At 40.7% G+C, this 24069-nt stretch overlaps 3 protein-coding genes across 4 annotated transcripts in view; all 3 read right to left on the bottom strand.

Annotated features, from left to right (window-relative positions):
* Positions 1-2960, bottom strand: part of LOC119905437 (ERC protein 2) — a 164690-nt gene extending 161730 nt beyond the window's left edge. The window contains exon 1 of the mRNA XM_038722471.1: positions 2093-2960. The gene's annotated coding sequence lies outside the window, so the exon portion shown is untranslated. The remainder of the gene's footprint in view (positions 1-2092) is intronic.
* A 118-nt stretch (positions 2961-3078) lies between these two features.
* Positions 3079-8730, bottom strand: tlr9 (toll-like receptor 9). Its single transcript, XM_038722472.1, has 3 exons — positions 8594-8730; positions 3781-6750; positions 3079-3693 (listed from the first exon to the last, which is right to left on the bottom strand). Exons 1-3 carry the CDS (start codon positions 8594-8596, stop codon positions 3487-3489), a joined length of 3180 nt encoding a protein of 1059 aa, XP_038578400.1. The 5' UTR covers positions 8597-8730; the 3' UTR covers positions 3079-3486.
* Positions 8731-9600: 870 nt separating this feature from the next.
* Positions 9601-22401, bottom strand: apeh (acylaminoacyl-peptide hydrolase). Of its 2 annotated transcripts, XM_038722475.1 has the most exons (23): positions 22252-22401; positions 21630-21759; positions 21418-21544; positions 20339-20426; positions 20112-20187; positions 19906-19997; positions 19140-19214; positions 18583-18720; positions 18387-18478; positions 18229-18269; positions 17737-17858; positions 16514-16574; positions 16322-16419; positions 16104-16155; positions 15115-15203; positions 14850-14988; positions 13379-13462; positions 12821-12901; positions 11140-11228; positions 10679-10869; positions 10477-10579; positions 10288-10394; positions 9601-10176 (listed from the first exon to the last, which is right to left on the bottom strand). In XM_038722475.1, exons 1-23 carry the CDS (start codon positions 22261-22263, stop codon positions 10071-10073), a joined length of 2193 nt encoding a protein of 730 aa, XP_038578403.1. In that variant the 5' UTR covers positions 22264-22401; the 3' UTR covers positions 9601-10070. The 2 variants fall into 2 exon arrangements, with proteins under 2 accessions (XP_038578403.1, XP_038578402.1); XM_038722474.1 differs by lacking the exon at positions 22252-22401 and having other exon boundaries at positions 21630-21933.
* Positions 22402-24069: the final 1668 nt, after the last annotated feature.

Below are 24069 nucleotides of genomic sequence, written 5' to 3'. Positions count from 1 at the left end.
TCACTAACTATGAACATGGCTCAAGGTAAAACTAAATAATTAAGACCTTATTATTATGGGGTGGTGATGTCGCAGTGGATAATACAGTGCCTTTTGTGTGAGAGATCTGGGTTTAACCCCTAGTCACTCTAGAGGCGTGCGATCTTTGACATATATAGCAATTGTAAGTCGCTTTGGATAAAAGCCTAAGCTAAATGAATAAATGTAAATGTAGACTAATCCAGGGAACCAGTTACAGACAGACATTTAGTATACAGTATCATTTGTTCCATCGTTCCATGCTCAGGTGTGGCCAATCAAGAGCTGAAAAGCATTAGCTCTTGATCAACTGAAAACATCTGCCTCAGCTAATCAGGAGTGGGCAAGGCATGGATGATGGAAAATAAGATAGACTGTGGGTCTACAGGTGTCAGGTTGGGGGACCAAGGATTCTCTTACTATTTCTACAACACTCTGTAATCCTCTTTTCTATATTTTTGGTTGTGAGAATGATGGGAGGATGGGAAACAATGTCTGTTTAACCACCAGAATATAGATTATGTACAGATATATGAACTCATAACGTATAGAGTCCCTTGCAAAGCACAGTTACCACAGTAGATGGGGGTAAAAACAAGGAGAGGGACCAGCTTGACCATTTCAGTACCATGGACAGCACTCAATCTGACATCATAAAGACTCTGATACCTGCTCAGGTCTGAAGGAAATAGGGACAAAACAGTGTAAATGGCTATGGCCCATGTACTTTCTATGCTATGGTTATGGCAGACTGCACAGGGAATTGGAAGGCACTTGCAAAGCTCATCATCAGACTTTATCAGGGCTGAAGACATACACAATACGTTTGGCTTCAGGCACTTGGAATTTAGGCTGAATCAAACTTAAACATTACAGCATGATACGACTGTACCCATATTAGGATAAAATAATACTATGCCTATATCATAGACAATATTTGTATAATTTGTTGTCCTTGAGGCAAAAGGCTGCACATATATTCAAATAACAATATATCCCCAGCAAATCAAAATAAGCACAACCCAGTCCATGATGGACCTGATATTGGGGACTGTTTGCAAAGCAGAAGCAAATCCAAATCATAATCCCTCCTCTAATCCAAGAGGATTGGGTGCTGGGAGTCACTGCACAGGATGCAATTGAGAGATTGGTTAAGTCTGCTTGTCAGTCATGAAATAGCTGTCAATCCCCTATCCATCATTGTTTGAGGCAATGAATTTAGCCTTATGTGCCAGGAGTGGAAACATCAATTCCGAGAATAATTTTGGTGCATCAATTGAGCATTTCCATCCAAATTGACCGTGAGAATTCAATGACAGTGATTAAAATAAAATCCCTAAGATAACTGTGTATTTAAAAAAACCCTTTCAAACAAGGAAACACGTTAGCTTGCAGCTATTGAAGCTTTGTGTAATGATATAAGATATAATTTGCATTAAGATGGAGGTATCATAAGTGAACTGGTCAGTTTCTACGGGCACGCGCCAAGTTTACGCAGCTGTATAGCTCCTTGTCAAACAACACTGACAGGACGAAATAACTGACAAAGACAGAAAGGACTCATAAAAATTCAATAATAAAATGCCACAGCTAGGAAACGCCTCACTTCCTACTGACCTGAAACCTCTGCACTTACTTGTGAGTTGGCAGCCAGCTGTTGCCGCGAAGCGGAGTCTGGAGTCAACACCCAAACTGCACTAGCATAACTCGTTCATTTGTGTGCTAATATTGGTCCATACGTGCCCCTTCTCTCCTACTGCTCAACAAGCCGCCAACCCAACGTACAAACTATGAAGCAGACTGCACAATATTTCATGTGTGGCACGAGTAAAACGGCCGTTGTGCATGTGACTGCGCAGCCTGGACCCAGACGCCCCGAATAACTCTACTACGACCACGGTATGAAGGATTAGTTTCTTGCTCATATGCACACGGCTAACGTTACACGAGTTCGAGCTAGTACCTTACATAATGATTAATCTGCTGCACAAACTGAAAGCACAGTTTCATTTGTTTAAAAAAAAATGATGCCACAAAAACCCAGGTGTGCACGCCTACGTGTGCTCGAGCTTACCGGACAGGCACCTCTCCATCACCGTGAAGTCCCAGCCGTACCCTGTCCGACCTCGGCGCAGGCTCCATGATCTCATCGGCTCAGCTCTCCCGTTGACCTGTCCTGCCACCGGGTCCTCGTGGGCGCGCTCTCCCAAGCTGGCGCGTGCGCGACCTATGCGGTGTGGTGGGTCAGCAGCACGAACATGGCAATAATTGGAGCGTTTCTTTTCTTCATACACCTTCATGAGCGTCATTTGGGGCACGGCACTGGCGAAGGCTCAAAATTGACAATAATCATATCGGATGTAATGTCAAGTAAAAAAAAATTGAATTGCATTCTATTTTTCAAACAGACCAGACAGCAAATACCCTGACATGCATCAGTAATTTAATCCCATGGAAGTGAGTTGACTTTGTTTATTATATTAGATTTAGAGACACCAGAACTAATCTAAAAGTACACCACATGAGTGGATAAAGGATCACAACTGCTTTCAAATACACAAATAAAAACTGCAGACCTGGGGCAGGGCCCTCCATTGCTATTTGAGAAGTTTACTCAGCTGCTGCAGCTGTTCAGTTCACTGTTCATTCACTCAGTATAACTAACCCGGAATATAGCTACTTTTGTGACAGAAGTTTCACTCATAGAAAATACATTGGGGTCCCAGCCTACAGGCTAAAATACATAAAAAAAGCTGCACAGCCCACGCAGCAGGTGTAGTTGTAGCCTATGAATTTGTTTTGCTTTCTTATCTTTCACTCTCCTCTTCTGGTCAGCAGCCTGCAGTGAAGCATGCTATTAGCAAATTGGTGCAAGCCTGTATCCCTCTTAAACTTATGAAACTGTTTAACAGCAGGTGAAGTTATTCATCATCTGCACCTGTAAGAAATAATCCTCAGTTTCATGTCCTCCCAAAAAGAGAAGTGAAATTTTAAGGGTGGGGGTGTTTTGATATACAGGCAGGCTACATTACTCCCTTGTAATACTAAAGCTACTCAAAGTGAAATCAAGTCAAGTTTATTTTTATATTACAATGTCAATATACAGTATCTCAATTAACTTTGCAGCCCACAATAGCAGCATGTCCCAACCCAGCCCAAGCTCTCTGAATACAATTGTATGACACTGATGGATTAACTCACCAAAAAGAAAATAAGAACAAATTTACATGTAAAGAATCCACATCAAATTTGAATGGTCTGTAATATACATATGATAAAACATCGGAATACAATCTTGAAAAGTAAAATATTTACAAGGAAGAGCTGTATCATTTTTATTTTAAAAAATAAAGTTATGTATATATATATATACACAGGTTTGTAGGTTTGTCAAAATTAGGTCATAGGAAGATGGCAAAATTCTTAAAGGCCTTTTTCAGGTGCTCTTTTGCAGCCTTTAAAAGGTAGTCAAACAAAACTTTCACTCATGTTGTTGTCGTAGAAGTTGAGGTTATCTGACGACAACGCCATTCTCACTCTGTTCCAGAAGAGGGGTTGAGCCCTTGGGTTTTTTGGCCAGGACAACACAGACTTTCTGCACAGTCTTTTCCTCAGCTGAAGGTACTTCAGCTTGGGAAACATCTCATCCAACAGAACCAGCACAGCTGCATCCACCTTATTTGGATAATATCAGAGTTAATGAAGTGTGTAGTATGAACACCCACCAAATGCACAGGAAAATAAAAGGTTCATTTTACAAACCTTCTCATCCAGAAGCCGCTGCTGAACCATGAAGAAAGCCTGCCGGATCACACCATTCACTGTCTCACTGCCAGTAGAACCACTGGACAGCACAAACACTGTCTTCACACTGTTATTGACAGCATTATGTAGATTTTCTATACATGAAAGTCCAGGTATCCAGTCCCTCTCCTCTAAACAGAGACAAAACCTCCTATGACCTGAGTTCTCCAGATTGACAGTTAACTCATTGTAGACCCAATCCCTCACAGCCTGGTTTCTGGTGTCAAACACTACGAAAGCATCGTAGTGATAATGTGAATCACTTCCAGCCAGCTGGGAGTAGCCCTTATGTCCTGCCCAGAGTACCTGTAAGCAATACCACAGATCCCAGCCATAGAGATGCTTCAGTATGGGCAGGACAGTGAACGTCACAGCCAAGAAGGAACAAACGAGGCAGGCTAAGCTACCATATATGTCCTGGCAGGAACGCTGGTCCATCGACAGTATACTCACACCCTGTTGGGACTCTGGGTATTCACAGTGTATATGGGAGGTGAGGTAAGGAATCTGTACCGGAGTGGTACGCAAGAAGTCCGCAAACCAAGATGTATCACAGTCACATTTAAACGGGTTGGCATGCAGTGTGAGTTTCTGAAGGACACTACCATTTTTAAAGGGGGCAGGGAGAAGCTGATGGTTCAACTCTTTGATCTGATTGTGGCTGAGGTACAGATATTGCAATGACTTCGCCTTACTGAAGAAATCCTCTGGAATAACACTAAGGCGGTTGTGACTGAGGTCCAGGAGAGAAAACATTGCTCCAAATTCTATGACTTCAGGAGGCAAATAAGACAGGAAGTTTTGACTGAGGTCCAGGTGACGTAAATTGGTGAGTGCTGAGATGTTCAACCATGGGAAATAGTTTAGCAGATTGTCGCTGATGCGGAGGGCCTTCATGCTTCCTGGGAGGTTACACAGCACTTCTGGAGAGATTGACTTCAGTTCATTGTTAGAGATGTCCAGGTAGCTGAGGTTTGTCAGGTTTTGGAAGAAATTAGTGTACCTGTTGTTTTCTGACTCCCACATAATGTCCAGGCGGTTTCCATGGAAGTAGAGGTACTTCAAAGAGCTGCTGACCAGCCTTTGATCTACTCGCCTCTCAATGCCATTGTTTGCCAGACTTAAGACTTCCAAGTTAGTCAGATTTTGAAGGAACTCTAAACGGTGGCCCATGCCCCTCATCTTGAAGTGAAAGTCATTGTTACTAATGTCCAATACCTTCAGAGTGGTTTTAAGCTCACTGAAAGTGGCTTCATAATAAAGATCAAGTCTATTGTACGATAAATTAAGAAAAACTAAATTTTTCATGCTTTCAAACATCCCACGCTTCAATGCCTGGCTCATGTAATTGAAGGAAAGGTCTAAACAAACAGCATTTTCCAAGCCTACAAACACCTCTTTGTTAAGAGACACAATGTCATTTTGAGACAGGTCAAATGTCAGTTTCTGTTGGCAGCACTGTTTTTTAAAGTCCCACAGTGATGGAAATTGTGACACATTGTCCTCAAACATTTCCAGTCTGTTTGACTGGTTGGATTCCCAGACGTCACTTCCAGATGTGACTCGATCTATTAGAATAAGGGGTGGGTCAGGAAAATGAGGTGTATACGAGTTCTGGTTCTGAAAGCTTCCCTGTGCCACAATCTCTGACGACGGAGCCAAGCAGAATTTAAGAAAATTAAGCATGTTTTGGGAGAGGTCAATATTAATGAGAGACGGTAACATTTTCAGAGGTTGTAAGTTACAAGTATCGATGAAGTTCAATCTCAGTTCTAGTTTCTTTAGGCTTTGAAGTTTGGAGAGAACACCAAGGCTGTCTTCTGAAATCATGTGGAAAAAGTTACCACTCAGAAGAAGATATTGTAGACCAGATATGTTGGCAATGTGTGGGGAGAGGATCAGCTCCTTAAATGTCTTCAGTGGTTCATAGTTATAGATAAGGCTAATCCAAGTGAGGCCCTTCAGCTCTGCAAAGAAGGTGCCATTACGTATTGCATATGCCAGGAGGTTGTCCGAGAGGTCCAATCCCTTCAAATTCCTCAAAGGTTGGAAAAGTCCCTCTGGAAATGTTTTCAGAGAGTTTCCCCGCAAGCTAAGGAAGGTGATGGAGCTGTTCTCAGCATAGAATGAGTTTGGTTTTAGGCGTAGGGGGAGATTATGTGGGCATGGAAAGCAGGGTCTGGCTGCATGGTCACAACGCTGGCAATTCCACTCCAAATTCAAATACTTGAGGACAGTAAGGTTGGCAAATGCTCCTTCTAAGACCTCTGTGATTGTATTCTCTCTTAAATCCAGACTCTCCAGTGAGGGTGGCAACCCTTTAGGGATGGATGTTAAATTATTATACCCTAAGGTAAGGTTTTTGAGTTTAGGGAGCTCTCTGAAAACCTCCTCGCTGATGTAAAAAGACTGGTTGCAAGGGTTTGCATAAAAGCAGTTCCTGGTGAGGAAGAGCTCTTCAAGATGAGGAGTTTTTAACGGGTGGATAATGTGGAGGATGCAATTATTCTGTAAATCAAGGACCCTCAGGCTTTCAGGTAACCACGGTATAGAGGTGAGGCTATTTCCTGAGAGATACAAAAACTTAAGCTTCAGTAGGCTCTTGAAGGCATAATAGTGGATCCACATCTTGCATGAGCTGTTTTCCAAATTTCTCAGCCGACCTGGTTGACAATTTCCTATTATTGACAGGGTGTGAAGGTTTGGGACACCTGATAAAGCTTGCTGCCACACTTGCTGTATTTTAGTCCGACTTAAATTGAGTGACACAACAGTGGTAGACTTGATGAAGGAGACATGCGTGAGTGGTCTGTCATGGCAGTCTACTGTGGTGGTATTCACGTCAGTGTCACATGGGAAGAAGATGGTGTTTATGGTCCTCACAAATGGAAGAAGCTGACAAAGGATGAGGATAGTTTTCAGCAGAGCCTGAAAAAAATAAACTTAATTTCAGTTGTTTGTTGTTGATGGTTCAGAAGATGTATTCTGGGCATATAAATTAACTTGTATATGATTTTTAATAACTGTAGCTTTTTCAAGCTTCTTTCTGTAAGGAAGACTGGGTATGGTTGTAACAGTTTTTGCTTCAGCAACTATAACTCGCTGAATTTTGTAGCTAGAGTTCTCAAACTTTATTCAAAGTACCCACATTTGTTCACTACAAATTGCACCAATTCTATCCTCTACAAAAATATCACAGACCTCGTGAATTGATGTCAAATGCATTGTGTTCCCTTGTTACAACTTACCCCACTACCGGGGTAGGTTGTAACAAACTGGGGTAAGTTGCAACAATAAGAGACAAGAAGGAAAAATAGATGCCACACTGTATGATATGCTTCAAAAACAGGTAGACTACAGACTTAGTGTGATGACTCACGCACATGTATGTGCATGTAAATTTATCTAGCCTATAGAATAAACTTACTTAAGTTCTACTTAATAAATACTACTACAATGTACTTAATTAAAGAACATCTTTGTACATCCTTAGGTCTAACAAAAAAGAAGTGTGTGTCAATGTGTGTATATTCTTAATCAGAGTCACAGTCAGTGCTTGAAGTGGGCCAGTACTCATCGATACGAAGTACCGGCACTTATGTATTTTACTCTTTGGCATTTTTCTTGCACACCTGCACCTCTCACAAGCTCCCGGTGTTGTGCCGAATTCTGCCTGCCTGCCAGAATTGCATGCACCTCACGGGTGATAACGGTCATTAATGCTGAGAAAAGAGGTGGATGCAAATCTCAGCAGGGAGCCTACAAAATTTCTGCCGAATTATGCATCCACCTCTTTAGGTCCTTTTCAGACACTTTGCTGTGCTCATTGATCAAACGCGGTTATCACCACATATATTTAGGTACTGAATGTCAAGGAATGATACTTCTACTAAGTGTATTAAAATATTAAATACTCTAAACGTTCATAAAATATATACTTCGAATCATTTATCACCATTGATGGACCCCACAAAGAATATTATAGCGTTAAAAAGCAGTATTTGGAGGTGCATGCAATTCTCGGCAGGCAGGCAAAACTCGGCATAACACCTGTATGCTTCCCTCTCCACAGGCTGAGACGGAGTATGGAAAAGATCGAGTGCCGATACATAGGCTAACTTACGCCAATATGTACACAACATGAATGTACATGAATGGGAAGTACTGGTCACAGAGACAGCTGACAAATGAATGCTGGTAACCCTGGAGTGCAGGCTTGGTGGGCCCAGACTGCAAGGGGTAGGCCTTCTCTGTACAATATTAAAATCAAGCAAGTCCCTAGTTGTATGTACAGGGAATGGGCACTTTTTCAAGAAGTGTTACAACCCACCCCACCCCTGAAAGCCATTGTTTAGCTAGCTGTATAAGCATAGTGGTTTGAAATTAGAAAGGAAAAAATGCATCACATGTTGCCTCTAAGAAACAAAATATTAATCAAACTATTTTATCTGCAATAGTATAGATACTAAAATAAATAAATAATAAATGATATAATAAATGAAAATCAGTTTATTCTCTATTCTGAACGTGCCTGCTTCCAAACTTGATAACCACCATGTCCTATCAGAGAGGAAGTAGGTAAATACTGAAATGATCTCATAACTCCTATCTTATCTCTAATTGGTGGAATTTGTGTTTTTACAACTCTTCCCATGTTACAACCATACCGGTCTCCCCTACCTATAATGTAACAACAGAATAGGTAGGTCATTTTCTTAAGAGTGAAATTTTGTAAATTTTTGATGTCAGAATAAAATGTTATCTCACTTACCATAACGGTTACGGCATGTATCTTAAAATTTGCATCGGGAGCCAGTAATCTATATTCCAGGTGGAGAGAGGCAAGATTCAAAGGGGAATCTAAAAGTATCTGCTGTTGCAAGAAACTAGATCAATTTATGCAGAAGTGGAAGCATGTAGTCAAATATATATAGAAGCCTTATGCAAATCACATGACCGACACCTGAAGGCCCGGTTCCTGAATAGAACTGATGCGCGAGGAGGATGACGTTTCCTTTCACAAGGGCAAAACTCAAACGACATGGAAAGAAATTGTAGCCTACAGCAATAGCCATGTGATTGAAATGGCGTTCGATTGTTTCTGTAAACCTGTAAAAAAAAAATAACCCTGCAGTACTATGATGAACTGTTGCCGCAGTTTTTAACTTTCAGACACTGCTGAAGATGTCGCTGGAATGAATTAACTTTATCGCCGAATATTTATAAGACCTTAGTGCTCGTACGCACCTTCTCTAGTGATTGAGAAACTTTTATCTCTAACATAGATATTCAGGAAGCATGTCACTTCCTCGTGAGCCCAGACTGCTAGCGGACAGTTTCATCAAAACCTTTCTGTTATTGGTGAAAGTGGTGTTCACACCAGATATAAACAGCTCTGGAGTATACTTGACAACGGACCCACCTAAACGAACCGTACCAAGGTGGGGTAAACGCTCCAGCTTTCGGTTCAACCGGACTAAACAAGGCTGGTGTGAACCTGTCAAATTTACGAGGCACATCAGATGCAGAAATCACCTAAAATACATTCAAAAAAAAAAAAGGTTATACAAACAGTATTTTCCTTTATGCCACCCACTTTATATTAAGTTGTTCTTTTTTTTTTTTTACATTGCTGAACAAAGTTAGATGACTTGTTTAATTTACTAAATAAAAGTATTCAGAAGTAATCTACCACTTTACACCTGCTTCAAAAATCCCTTTGAAATCTGAACAAAAGGCCATGTCTCCAAAGATCCATTCCACACAGGTAGTATTTTCACAATAGTTTATTAAGTGCACTGTAGTATGAAAAAACAAACAGTAATAGTGAGCAAAAAAAGTAAAAGTGAGAAAAAGGCTGATTATGAAACTAATTTCCTTTGTTAATATAACCTTAAACACAACTAACACACTGAAAAGCCCTTTATTTTCTGTGTGTATGTACAGACTGCAGAAGAAAAAAAAACAATCAATAAAATGTGTTTTTATGATGAATCAAAACTGATTTTATTCAAGTGTTAAAACAATTATGGAGGTATTTTTGGCAATCAACATAGCCACAGATAGATTACAAATACAGTTATACAAAGTGTGTTCTGATTGGAGAGCACTTTGGCTTTGGATTGGACCTCGCGCTGTCCTGGAAACAGTGGCGGGACATCCCTTACACGCTGTAGTGTAGTGTTTCCTGGGGGCAACCACAGCATTTGCAGACTACCATGTATTTCTTGGATTATTTGCCACACACATCACTGACACAAGTGTTGAATCATCCACAGAGCGATGTTCATAAAGCCATCAGACTCAGCATCCACCTTGGAGAGTGAGTGATTGTTCCCTGGGTACCACAGCAACCTACAAAACACACATCGGAGCATTAGTGAATAAACAAAAAATTAAAGCCCTGTTGTAAAATACATATCTGACATAGCCAATAAAACATGTTACTGAAGACAAGCTGCTTACCGGACTGGGACCTTCTTTGCTTTTAGAGCTCTGTAATATTCAATTCCTTGCTTGTTAGGTACACGCTTGTCATCTTCCCCTAAGGTAAGCAAGACTGGTGTCTGTACCTACAGAGATCATCTTAGGTTACTGCATTGCAAAATGAAGTCACATGCACACAGTCAAAAGACATAACCGAAATACTCTTACCTGTGAAACGTGTTTAATGGGGGACTTGTTCAGCATTTGTTCCCAAACAGCAGGGTCAGGTAGACAGTCTGTACTGTAGTCATAGCCAGCCTCAACCATGCACCTGCAATAAAAACATCAACAGGAAAAATATATGTATCATGAATAGCTATGACATCTTTTGTGTTCAATAATGAACATGAATGTGCACACCAAGACATACCAGTCTGGGATGTCTGTGCTGCCGATCATAGATGCCAAATTGATGACGGGGTTGCGAGCCACACAGGCCTTGTAGAACCCTGGGTACTGGCCAATCAGATGACAGGCCAGGAAACCACCGTGGGAGCCCCCAGAAATGGCCACCTTCTGCATGTCGAACTCGCCGCCTTTCAGAACACTTTCAACCGCAAACTATTGGGAAGAAAAACATGGAAAAATTTGAAACATTTGTGGTGGAGAAGCAACAAAGCCACGTGGTAGAATATCAGAAGTTGGTGGAGCTAAAAAGGACAAAGGAAATTCAATAAACCACTGCTGTTATGAGCCATTACTTAAACAGAAACTATAGCAATTAACCTCAACTAATTATAGAAACCATATAAATCAACACATATAGTATACCGCCATAAAGCAGTAAAACTTGATAAACAGCATTTGTTACTCTATTTGATTTATTCTTACTTGAACATCTTTGACATCTTGGGTGCCAACATTGCCAGGTAGTGAGAGGATACTGTCCTGGCCGTACCCGATAGAACCACGATAGTTCACTGAGAAAAGAGGGGGGGGGGAAGCAAACAAAACACACATTACCATGTATTTATCAGTGATGGATATTATGATGTATTATTATACGGTTAAAAGTGACAGCTGACAGTAATCTCAAAATGATCAAAGTGAGGCCAAAAGGTTACCAGTTCAAAGCCTGAACCAACTGAAAAAAACCTGGTTGAGAACAATGAACCAATCAGGCTTTTTGTGAGACTCAGTGAGACTACAGTCAACCCAGAGCAGGCTCTGGATAAATTGAGCTCAAACTTCCCCAAATTAAACAAACAAACAAAAGAAACTGAAGTATATAAGAGAAAAGAGTTTTTTTACGTTTTAAGTAGTAAGTAAGTAGACCTGCTGCTGTTAAGTAATAGCTGCCATTTGCAGATGTTAGAACACTGAGCTAGGAGCTGTTTCTTTGTCAGCGTTGATGATGGGTTTCAAAGCATCCATATATCCCATAGTCTCTGCATATATTCTTGTACAGTAGCATTGCATCAGATCCATATTTTCCGCTCTAGTCCATGAATTTCTTGTTCCAGTAGCCCATTTGTCATCAGGTTGCCCTGGTTCCCTAGCACCTGACGAAGACCTTGTTAACCCGGGCGACGTCCAAGCCAGTATGGCTCTTGTATTTGTGGTTTCACTCATGCCTGAATTTGTCGTGGGTTGGTCTCTCTCCCCTCTTTTCCCTCTTGTTCTCAGTTTCCCCGCCCCTGTTGTTTCTGTCAGTCATGTGTGTCTTGTCCCATGTCTTTGTGTGATTGGGTGTGTCCGAGCCCGGCCTCTCTTCACCTGCAGCACTCTGCACCTGGGACTCATCAACGCCTGCAGTCTTAAGCTCTGGTTCAGTCTCCACTCGTCGCCAGTTTGTCCGTTTACCCACATATCGCACCGGCCTATTTCCTAGTTTGCCTAAATACCTTTTGTGACTTTGCCTAACCTCTTGTTTCCTGTCTGCCACAGTTCCACCCTGGTGCGGAGTCGCTGCCAGCCTGCCTGTACTCTGGATCACCAGTCCGTTGCTCACTGCCTGCCAGTCCTGACACCGTGCGATCGGATCCCCCCCCCCACCGTCTCAGGGAAGCTCATCTGCATGCTCGTCGTTCTCATCGGGGTCTCAACCTGACTGCAACTTTGCACAGCCATTGAAGTGGATTGCACCAACATTCCACAGGCCACAATCAACGACATGATCAACTCTATGCGAATTGATATGCCACAACTGTGAGGTCGATGGCAAAGGTGAAGTGCTCACTAACACAGATTTTGACAGATTTTGAAACAATATTTGAGAGAAATAGGCCTTTTGTGTACATAGAGAAAGTCTTGGATCTTTGAGTTCAGCTCATGATGAATGGGGGCAAAAACAAAAGTGTTGCATTTATAAGTTTGTTCAGTGTATATGTAATGTGTCTTGAAGTGGCTAAGGACATGTGTAATAAGTGTTTCTATTCTGAGAGCCTAGCAAAGTAACCGACCTTGCAGCAAAATATCCTTGCTCGTTCCCTTTTTATGCATCGAGTACATATCTTATAAATGGGTGATCAACATCTGAGCAGGTGTCACACAAATAAATATATGAACGTACCCAGTAATATAGCAAAGCCCATCCTGCAAAGCACAGACGAAGACAGAAGCCAGTCAGCAACAATCACTGAGTGAGGACCCCCTGAGAGAAAGAAACAAGTCATGTCAAATACAGACTGACAGTTTGTACAAAAAGCTATCTGTCATAAATATGCTCAGTCTTGTGAGGCGTAAATGCTACAATTAATATTGCACGTAAAATCAAAATATGTGAAAACATCTAAGGACTGTTATTAAAGACTGTTGATTTTCAGAATGTGATAAAAAAAAAATCTGCCAAGGGCACTATTGTCATAGCAACCACTGTTGTTGGCAATGCCAATCTTAGGTGTAGAAGAAGCTTTTGACTCGATCCTATAAATAAACTCAGCATGGATTAATGACACATTTCTTATTTCTTGTTATATGCATATTGTGTATCAATATAGAACATTTCTAATTTCAGTGTTGCTTTTTACATACTACATTAAGTCAATGCTGTATAAAAATTAACTATTGTGTAACACCACCTTACTATTCATTGTTTGTACACTTGAGAACCATTATGAGAGTAACCAACCATGTGGACTGACAATAAGAGGCAGCTTCACTCCGTCCTTAACCTCCTTTGGTTTGATCAACAAAGCATCAAAATCAAGGCCAGCTGAAATATAGAAAAATAAGTCAGTCTAATTAAGATTACATGAGCTTACATACGTGTCCCATAGACTGCCAAATCTGCTCAAGCCTCCATAAACACAATTATTATATTATATATATATATATAAGTTTTCGGACATAAACCAAACCTCAGGAGCTTCTTCTGTAAACTCTTACTCCTTCTCCTCTAAACACAACTGTCTGCAATCTTATAATTATAATTGCTTATACTACCTCTTGTATTATTGATGTGTACTAACATGCACTTTGAAAAACACATCTGTTGACAAAACTGTTAAACCCGGTGGGTATTAAATTGTGTGGCTATTCACTATATGTTAGAGGTGTGACAAGACACTTAGCTCACAAGACGAGACGAGATATGATCGTGGGTTCACAAGATCAAGACGAGATTTTAACACTGTTTTTAAGAAATCTAAAATTATATATAATTTTTCTGCACCAATTTATGGTGGAAATGTTTTTATTTATGTAAAGGGAAACACAAAGTTCAGGTGGCATGTGACAATTCAAAAGATCTAACAATAACAATATAATGCAGTGTAATGACAGAACCGTTTGGGACTGCATGTTAGGATGATTTTTGCCTCTTTAAAGGAAGTTTTTCCTTGCCTCTGTCGCCTAGTGCTTGCTCTTGGTGGGAATTGTTGAGTTTCTGTAAGTAATATCAGAGATTACAGTCTAGACCTGCTCTTTTATGAAAAGTGCTGTGAGATAACTGTTGTTGTGATTTGGTGCTATAAAATAAAATTGAATGTTAATATTGCAATACTATACCAAGGTCAGAAGCTGGTAGCGACTCACAGAACGAGAGCCGATTAATTTGATTACTATCACGGCGTACGCCTGTGTTGCATCAGCTGGGCGGAGATGATTCTTCCTGCGAGTCGACATTATCTGTTATACATTTGTTTTTCCCTGCGTGAGAAAATTGATGTGTTGCGCTCTCTCTCTCTCTCTTGATATCTATCGATATCTATCTATCTCTATATCTATATCTATCTATATATCTCTTAGATAGATATACACACATACATACATACATACAAACAAACAAATGTAATCCAATTTGATAACTTTGCAATAAACCTTATCTTTGAGACCTTATAATACTCATTTTTTGTTGACTATGTCAGAAAGATGGTGATTTAACTTACTGATTATTTTTAGGGTGTAGTTTGTGATGACTTTGTATTGCACTGCAGTGTATGTGGTACCATTCGTGTATGTGAAACAAAATGGAGAGTGGACAAAACTAACTGCATCCTTTCAGACCATTTGACAAAAACGGGGAAAAACTACATATATCAGGTCAAACTCCGAAGACTCCTGTGTAGATACTACTAAAACGAAGATTTTTTTATTCTTACGGTATTGTTTGTTGTCTTGCTCTGGTGGAGGGGTGAAAGTCAAGATCTGCCAATCAATATCTGGCAACATCTGAGACTCTTCCAAAGTAACCCAGACCACTTCCTCCTGAGAATCCCTGGGCGGAAGGAAGCCCACCCTCTGGACATGGAAATGACAGTACAACAAATGACATATCAAAGCCATCCCATCCTAAATATTATACTTAGTACATACTATATTTCAAATTGCGAATAAGACTACTCTTCATGAAGACGCTGATCCTACCAAACTTGGAGGGCAGTTAGGAGAGGAGCAGCTGACCACCATCAGATCTCTCTCTATGTTCAGCAGACACCAGTTACCAACATCAGACTCTACAGACAAACAAAGAACATCTTCAGACACAGGTTTAAATAAGCACGTTCAAGCGATCTCAGAAGGCTGATAGCTATAAGAGTTTGTCAACACCAAACAGCAGTAAAAAAGACTGTCTAGACTTGAATGCGAGTAACGCCAAGGATGATAAATGTGTCTTAAGGATGAAGCGGTATGAAAATTTCATATCACGATTATCAGTATTATCACGGTATTGTAAAAATGTGCCGAAAGAGATTAAAATGTACTGATATACACACTGAAACCATTTCAACAAGTTTTCTATTGAAAACTACAAATACAATTGCCATTTTGTTTGCATAAAAAATAAAATAACAGCAAATACATTTTGTAAACATATGAAAATCATCAGTGTGCATTATCAAGACTTTATATTTTATAGGTAATACAATGACCCCGTGGACAATTACATGAAAACAAATGAGTCTTTAGAAGACAGTGATCGTAACTACAATGAGCCCAAAAACTGACAAAAAAACAGAGGAGTCTGTAGCGTTTGTAAATATGCTAGTTGGTTGACTGAACTGCAGACTGTGTTATCATGTGCAGTGGACGAATAGACTCTGCCGACACAAGACGCACACAGCAACATAACAACGAGAGCTTCAGTTTACACGCTGTTAGCAAGTCAGAGAGACAAACTAGTTAGACGTTAACTCACTCTGCATTCACTATAAGGTCATTTTCTTCAATCGAGTTTCCCATTGACCCAAACAAACCCATGTTGCATTCTGCGCATGCGCGCCTGCTTTGCAGTGAGATTATAACAGTGTGGTTAACCGTACCCGGTTATCATGGTAATTAAAATGTGTACGGTAATACTAACCGTTGGGAATTTTACCATTGTTGTTTCATCCCTAATGTGTCTATTGACTCACTTGAAGTCAGAGAGGTGATGCTTCCTGTGCTTATATCCACCATCAAAATGTCCTACAAGAGATACATAAACTTTTCTCAGGTAAAGATAATCACAATATTCTTAGTCTTAACACTTTTATTATGAGCAAAATGTAAATTTATCAGAAAAAAATAGCAAGCCTTATTGTCCAATTTTTTTTTTTCATAATAACAAGCATTTCCCGGGAGTCAACTGTACCTTGCGGCTGCGCTGAGGACAGGCAACAATTACACGTTGACTATCAGCTGACCAGCACTGCGGTGACAACTGAGAGCTGTAGATTCCAGTAAAGCTATCTGCAAAGCCACACAAATACACACAAAAACAATTTAGTTTGACATATAGTCTGGGGAAAAAAGTGCTTTCGTGTGACCACCAAATATTCCATACCTTCTCCAGGACGCTTCACAACATCCACCACCACTGAGGTCTTCTTAGTATACCAGTCATACTAGAAATAAAATACGCAACGACAGAGGAAAGCATATTAAAAAGGAATGTATTTAAAAGGGCTGGGCATGTTAACACGTTAATGCACTAATTAATTAATGGCAATTATTTTATTGCACCTTATTTATTATTATTATTATTATTATTATTATGAAAGTCCGTTGCTCACTGGCTCTGAAGACACACAGTGATCAGAAAAGGAAGTGCTCCGCGAATAAATGGCAGGCGCTCTTAGTGCTTCAGTGCACTAAACAGCTGTAGACTATTTAACTTAAGTTACAATTATAGGCTACATAAATACCTGATAGGCCTACATCTAGTTTTGCAGGGATGCTCTGCAATATGAATTCCCTCCTGTTGATGTCCTATTTAGTAAACAGTAATAGATTCTGGAAACTCACAAACAGTGAGGATCAGTCTCTCTTCCAATGATTTGTACAAAAAGTTCAAGACAATTCAGCAGCGCGCTGGGGTTGTGCGTGAGGCGACCCCTTCACCTCACTCTAACAGGGACACTTGCTACTGAACATAGACTGTTTATGCTGCTCCCTGATAAAAGAAAAATGTTTCTGCTGATAGCCGAGAACCAGAAAACAGATTTATATATGTTAACCTGTTGCTCAGAAACCAGAACTCAGAAAAGTTATATGATCGTAGCTCTGGACTTTAACTCATTTTAACAAGCTATAAAAGGTAATGTCATGGCAGTGGCAAATAGCTTTGGTTTGATTTTTGATTTGATTACATTAATGTTTATGTTGAGAAGAATATTTTATTGCTACTGTGTAAAAGGGAATACTGCAGGTAAGTGTTTGCAAACCACATGTTATTGCACTTTTGTGTAAAAAGCAGTACATTTAAATCAAAAGTGCGCAATATACTTTTTATAATAATTATAATTAATTATTCAATTGTGCATGTAACTATGCGGTTAATCGCAGAAAACCATGCGACTGAAATTTTTAATCGTTGCCCAACACTAGTATTTAATATGTCTGCTCCAACAAATGTTTATCTACAGAACAGATCACCACAAGATGGTGCATTGTAGGAGGAAACCATCCATTCCTACTTCTTTTTTGAGTGAGTACAGTGCAGTGTTGTAAAGAAGGGAAAGCCAATGTGTCTTATGTGGAAGAGGAGGAGGCTCCATCCTGGCTTACCATACAGAGCCTGCTGCACTGCATGTGTGGTCCATAGACAGAACATTCCAGGTAGACGATCCGACACTGGTCTGGGCTCAGCCTGGGGGAGCACACTGCGCTTGTGCCCGATGACAGCTGCTCTGAGGGACACAACAAACACAATACACATAAACATCTGCAATAGTAACTATAAGATAGTATAGTAAGTAGTAAATAGTAAGTCTAGCCATACCCAGTTATACCAGACTACTTTGTCTGATGTGATCATCAATCAAGGATCACACTTGTGTTTAACTTCTGGAGTCTAACTTGTCGTACACATTTAGTCATGTTTAGTCTACAATGCTAAACACAAAAATTAAACAAGGACAATTTGATAATGTAGAGCTCATAGGTGATTACACTGTACAAGACTTGGTGTATTTGAGCAGCATTCTTTAATTTTCACAGATCGTGTTTATGAAAAAAGGCACTGCTGATCTAAATAACAGAAAACAAGCATTCACTTACCACATTTCCCACCGGTAAGATCCACATAGAACAAAGAAGACCTGACAGAGAAAAGGGAAGCAAGAATAACTTGCAGAATTAGCCTCTTAGCCTTGCTGGGGGATTATTTGATAGGCCAGCTTTAATTCTTATGTTTGATCAGTGTGAACAGTAATCACCTTCTGTTGGGGCAGTACTTGAGGCCAAGTCTAAAAGGCTCATGCCACCAGCCTACAAACACCACACCTGTGTCACCTGGAGCCCAAAATGCCTATGTAGACAGGGTAATGGAAAGACAAGAAGAGAGCAACAGCTGAGGGTATGAGGGTATGAGCACACTAGACAGAAGTGCACAAAAACAACTGGTGTACCAACCTGCCCAGGTGAGATATTTTCAGGCACTCCTTCCAACACAGAGACGTTGTCTCCCTCAATGTCCAAAACACAAAGCACTGGACAGCTCTTGCCAACAAGTGCCTCTCCCCAGTCCTCATAGAAGGCAAACTGCTCCCCCTGCAGGGATGAAAAAGCAAAAACAACAACTTAAAGCTAGGTTAGGCAATTGAATATCTGTAATATATATATATTTTTAATTCTATTTACGTCCTGAGAGCAATCAATTCATGTTCTGACATAAAAATGAAACAAATTTCAGTATCTGTTGCAGGACTGTAAAAAGCACACCCTGCCTACCTAACTGCGCGCACTCTGTCTGTGCACTCATTGGGCATAAAAATGTTTTTTAGGGGAGTGGTTTTGGAGGCCTGATGTGAGGGGGTGGGATTTTTAAGTTGGATAATTTCAAAATATTGCTGTCTCTTGCTAGTTTCTACCCTAGCTTTCAGCTCAAGCAGAATATAACATAACAAGTTGGATTAAACCTCTGAAATGTGAAAAATCATGTGTGTTTCAAAAGCATTTATTGCATTCACTTTTGCGGTCTCCTTTTTCTCCACTCTCATGGCCTCCTCCTCGTCCCCAGCAGAAGACGACTCAGGTGACTCAGTCTACAAACAGAAAACGAGAAATAGAAAACATTAGAATAGAACCGTGTTCTAACCTCTTATCTACGTATGGTAAATGATGAATGAACACTAAATCACATACTCTCAGTGTGAATGCTCCGTATTTGTATAGCGCCTTTCTAATCTTTTTGACCACAAAGCGCTTTTACACTACATCTGCATTCACACACATTCATACACTGAGCCTGCTCAAACAGAAACGAACATTTGGAACAGCCACCAGGGGTAATTCAGGGTTCTTCGACAAGCAGCCCGGGGAGGCCGGGGATTGAACCTCCTGAGCCACAGCCACCCCAAGGTATAAGGATAAGGATAAGCGTCTGTTCAACGGTGTGCAACTACCTATGAGATATATCTGATCCGGTCTGGTGAGTGTGTTTAGAGTGTAAATCTCCTGAAGCCATCAGTACAACGCCGAAGTAGTTTTGCATCATCAAGCATGTGTTTGAAGCTTTCTTATCTATTTTTAAACATTTCCTTACAGGATATCACAGAATAGCTAGAAACATGTACAAACACTGTAAAAAAAAGCAATCACTGAACCATCTACTTCTTTGATATGCTGTGGACAAAAATGAACACTACCCTAGCAATGACATTGGGGAGAATCAACATTTCAACCTAAAGAGAGCAGTGCTGATTAACCTTCAAATCAAACAATTTGCTGACAGACCTGGAAGAAGGATTCTGCCTTAGGTCTCTTTCTTTCTGCCACATACAAGAGGTGGGTCTCGGAGTGGGACCAAACCAAGCAGCCAAACTGCTCTAAGGGCGCAAAACACAGTGTCGTTACCACCTGGGACTGGCACAAGTAAAGGCAAAGTTTGAAAGAAACTGGTAAACAAAAAGAAATACTGATTTTAAGTGCAGGTGACTCACCACCGTCATAGACTTTGCCATGCTTCTTTAAGGCTGTGAGGTTGATGCTCTTCATTTTGATGTTTTTACTCCAGATCTGAAGGGTCACAAAGAGGTCAGGAAGGGAAAGGAGTCAAAGATACTGGGTTCAAGTTGCACAGAGGTTTAAACACAGACTACAGGTGGACAATTCCAGAGGCACCATTCAAGGGTCAAAAACAAAACAACAACACCAAAAACGAACACACCTCCAGAAACTGCTTATCCTCTCCTTTGATTGTGCACTCTCTAACGACAGCCTTCATTTCACCCGAAGGGGAGTCCTTACTTAGCAACCTGATGGGAGAGACATATTGATGAGACACTGTTCAGTTTGCTCAGGGTTAGATCTATGAGAATGTCCAGGGGCCTGTACCACGAAGCAGGATTTGAGCTTATCAAGGTAACTTCGGGGTTAACTCTGGGTTTTCAGTAGCACGACAATGGTTCACTTCTTACTGGGGAAGACCTCCATGGTAACTTATGCTGAACAGCTAACCTGCAGGTTATGTTCCAGATAAGAGATCAACTCTACAAAAACACCACCCACTGACCAATCAGCTCTCTTGGAAAGTGACATAACCATCTGTAGGAAATCCCACAGACTTTTTTAAAGGCTGCTTTATGTTTGCTGTGGTGATGCGGAGAAACTCTATTTGAGCACATTTTATGGCATGAATGGATTCTTCGTTTCATTGCTTTATGAAGAATGAACAATGTTTGGAACACTTTTTCTCATTTTAGAAGTGACGAGAATTTCTTTAAAGTGAGGTGGAACGACCACTTATTCAGTGCCCGAGTCTTTTAATGTGGAAAGGCCGACACACAGCCGAGCTGAAAGAATAAGGCTGATATTACATACAGTACATATGAACACATCAAATCAACACATTATTATGGACTACGCCCGTTCATTAAGGTATTCACACTGTCTGTTATTTTCTGTCTCCCTGCATGTGTCAGCTGCAGCTGTGTTACTTAGACTATTTCGTATTTCTCTAGTGTTACAGTTTTCTCTTCATTCGTAAAATATGCCGCTCTGATGCCAGTGGATTTGTTCATGTCTGCGATTGCTCATCTGCTGCTAACATCGCTCTCTTTTATGTGAACACGCTCACGGCTGGATTGGGAAACCAGGGGTTGAGTTACTGAGTTGATAACCAGCTTCATGGTACCTTTTCACGACCGCGATTATTAGGGTTAGTTAAGCCAAGTAACTAAAAGATATCCTAGTTATGTTGAACTCACTTCGTGATACAGGCCACAAGATGACAACATGTTTACATACTCTCCCTTAATCTCAGTGCAGTTTCCTGAGGTACCAGAGAAAACCACCGACTTGTCATCGTGGAAGACAATGTACTGTCGGCAGTACTTGACATTCTCATTCCTCTCCAGATCACGCTGGCTCCATTCTGCAGAAAAATTAAACAAAATGCTATCAATATCAACATAAATACACACATCTGAAAATCTTAGGATGGCACAGACTAAATCTACCTGTGTAGATGTTGCTGTATTTGCCACCATACTGGGAGGTGATGACAGGTCCCGTATCTGCTCTGCTCAGAGAAGGGAAGAGACTGAGTTCTCTGTAAAGCCTGGCAATTTCCTGAGGGTTGGTCACCACCTGACAACACGCAGCAGAATAACTCACACTACGTCTCAGTGACACAAAAAGCCTAACAGCGAACAATGCCCTATTCATTTCCTAGCTAAGAAGCTAGCCAGCTATACACAAGTCCGTATTGTTTACCACCAAAAAACACAAGTCAGTTTATGAACGTTAGTCTGACGTTTGTCCTTTAAACAAACAAAATAAAACGATTTGCGTGATAAACAACGCAACCAAGTAAACAAGCTAGTTTGTTTCTAGCAATGTTTGGTGGATCTAATTTGACCAGCAACTTCCGGTAGCAGTTGACAGTAAACAACCGAACCTGTGTCAGTCTGCTAGCTTGACTTGAAAGCTGGCTAAACGTTAACTGAGTTATTACCAAAAGGTGATGACAACGTAATTAACGCCAGCTAACGTTATATTAAAGTTGCATTTAAGCTATTTTGTAGGGTATGTTATCTGTTCAGAAGCAAATAATGAGTAATCTTTGAAGTTTAATCATACCTGTGACTGCATGATAGGGACGGTGTGTGTCGCCAATCTGCGAACGTCAAGCCGTGGAAAGCACAATGGAGCAGGAGCTGCTGCTGCTGCTGCTGCTGCTGCTGCTTCTTCTCCTTTTTTCCCGGCAGTCTCGGCACTGTTTTAGTGCATTGCTGCCTCCCACTGGTATAGTATCGCCATTGAAGCTTTGTTACCTAAGAGCTATATCTTGCGATATAGACCTGTGGATTTAAGGAAGTTTATTAATTCCCTATATCTCTCCTTTTGATGTACCCCGTCACTTAGCAGTGTTCTGATGGAAAATATTTCCATTACCAGTTTGCCTAATTCTATGAATAATTCCCTCCTTTGCTTGGCGTAGAGTGGGCAGTGAATTAGTACATGTTGTATAGATTCCAGGACTCCACAGTGTTCACAGTTGCCGTCTATATGCTTCCCCACTAGCATCAGTCCACTTGCTAGCCCGCAGTGTCCCAGTCTTAGTCCTGTTACTTTTACTTCGTCCGTCCAAGGCGTGGCCACTTTATTTCCGAGCTGTACTGCAGGTTGAATGTTGTACAGCTTTCTACCGCTTTTGTTTGCTTCCCATTCTTGTTGCCATAGATGATTCAGTCTTTCATTGATGCTGCTGCAGCATTCCATCCTACCCAGTGGCACCTGCACCTCTACACCATCCCTGCTCAAACTTGCCTTAGCTACCCGGTCTGCCTCCTCATTTCCCTTGACCCCAACATGTGCTGGAACCCAAAGAAAACCCACACTACACCCTTGCCTCTCCAGTTTAAAAATCATCATTAAAATCTCCCCAGCTATGTCTGGCCTAGCTCTACTACCATCGTCACCACCCAATGCCATCAAAGCAGATAAGGAATCTGTACATAGTAGGCTATAGCCTTGTCCAAGCCCACCTCCTCCACCCACCACAGTGCCCACAATAGTGCAACTAATTCTGCAGTGAATATTGAAATCCCGTCTATCATTCTTCTACACTGGGACATTTGAACACGAGGAACATACAAGTCGAATCCCACACTTTTACTTTCAGGGTCTCTTGACCCATCAGTATATATGCTTCTATAGTCCTTCCATCTATTTCTTAGGTGTTCCTCTACATAAACTGCAGGATTTCCCATTTCACTGGTCTGTATGACCTCTGCTGCTGCTGCTGCTGCTGCTGCTTCTTCTTCTTTTTCTTCTTCTTTTTCTTCTTCTTCTTCTTCTTCTTCTTCTTCTTCTTCGGTATTTATCGGCGGTTGGCACTCCAGCAGATTAGAGGTGCATTACCAACTGGACAGGAGTATAGAACAAGAGATGCAGGGAGAAACAACAAAACTTAAAAACGTAATAATTAGCATAAAGTAGCAGAAAATTGTACTGCATTACAGTACAACTACAGTTAGTTACACCACTGGATTTGTGGCAATAACAGAAGGGTGTAGGCCTATGGAGAAAAACAGGAAAGAGAATGATGCCACAATGTATCAAACACACAGTGAAACATGGTAGTGGAAATATTCAAATCCAATGGTGTTTAATATGTTTAGTAGTTTATCAAATTGATTCTGGTGTTATTATAATTGGTAATTATCCTAATGGAATCTGTTGTATATTATTTTTAGTAATTTCATATTGGTGTATATACCTTTCTCACCTTTAAAAAAAAAAACTCTGATCAGTGTTTTGCAATGGATAACTCAAGAACTACACGGTGCATATACAAGTGCATATCTGACTATTTGTGCAAGAAGTAGGCTATTAAGTAGGCTATTAAATACCTAATGGACTCCATCGGTTGGTTTACCTTTAATTTTTCAATGA

This window comes from Micropterus salmoides, unplaced genomic scaffold (assembly GCF_014851395.1).
Source record: "Micropterus salmoides isolate LMB-PRFRI ecotype aquatic unplaced genomic scaffold, ASM1485139v1 Ms_hic_scaffold_16, whole genome shotgun sequence".
Lineage (NCBI taxonomy): Eukaryota > Metazoa > Chordata > Actinopteri > Centrarchiformes > Centrarchidae > Micropterus > Micropterus salmoides.
This window is presented reverse-complemented; position numbering and strand designations above follow the sequence as displayed.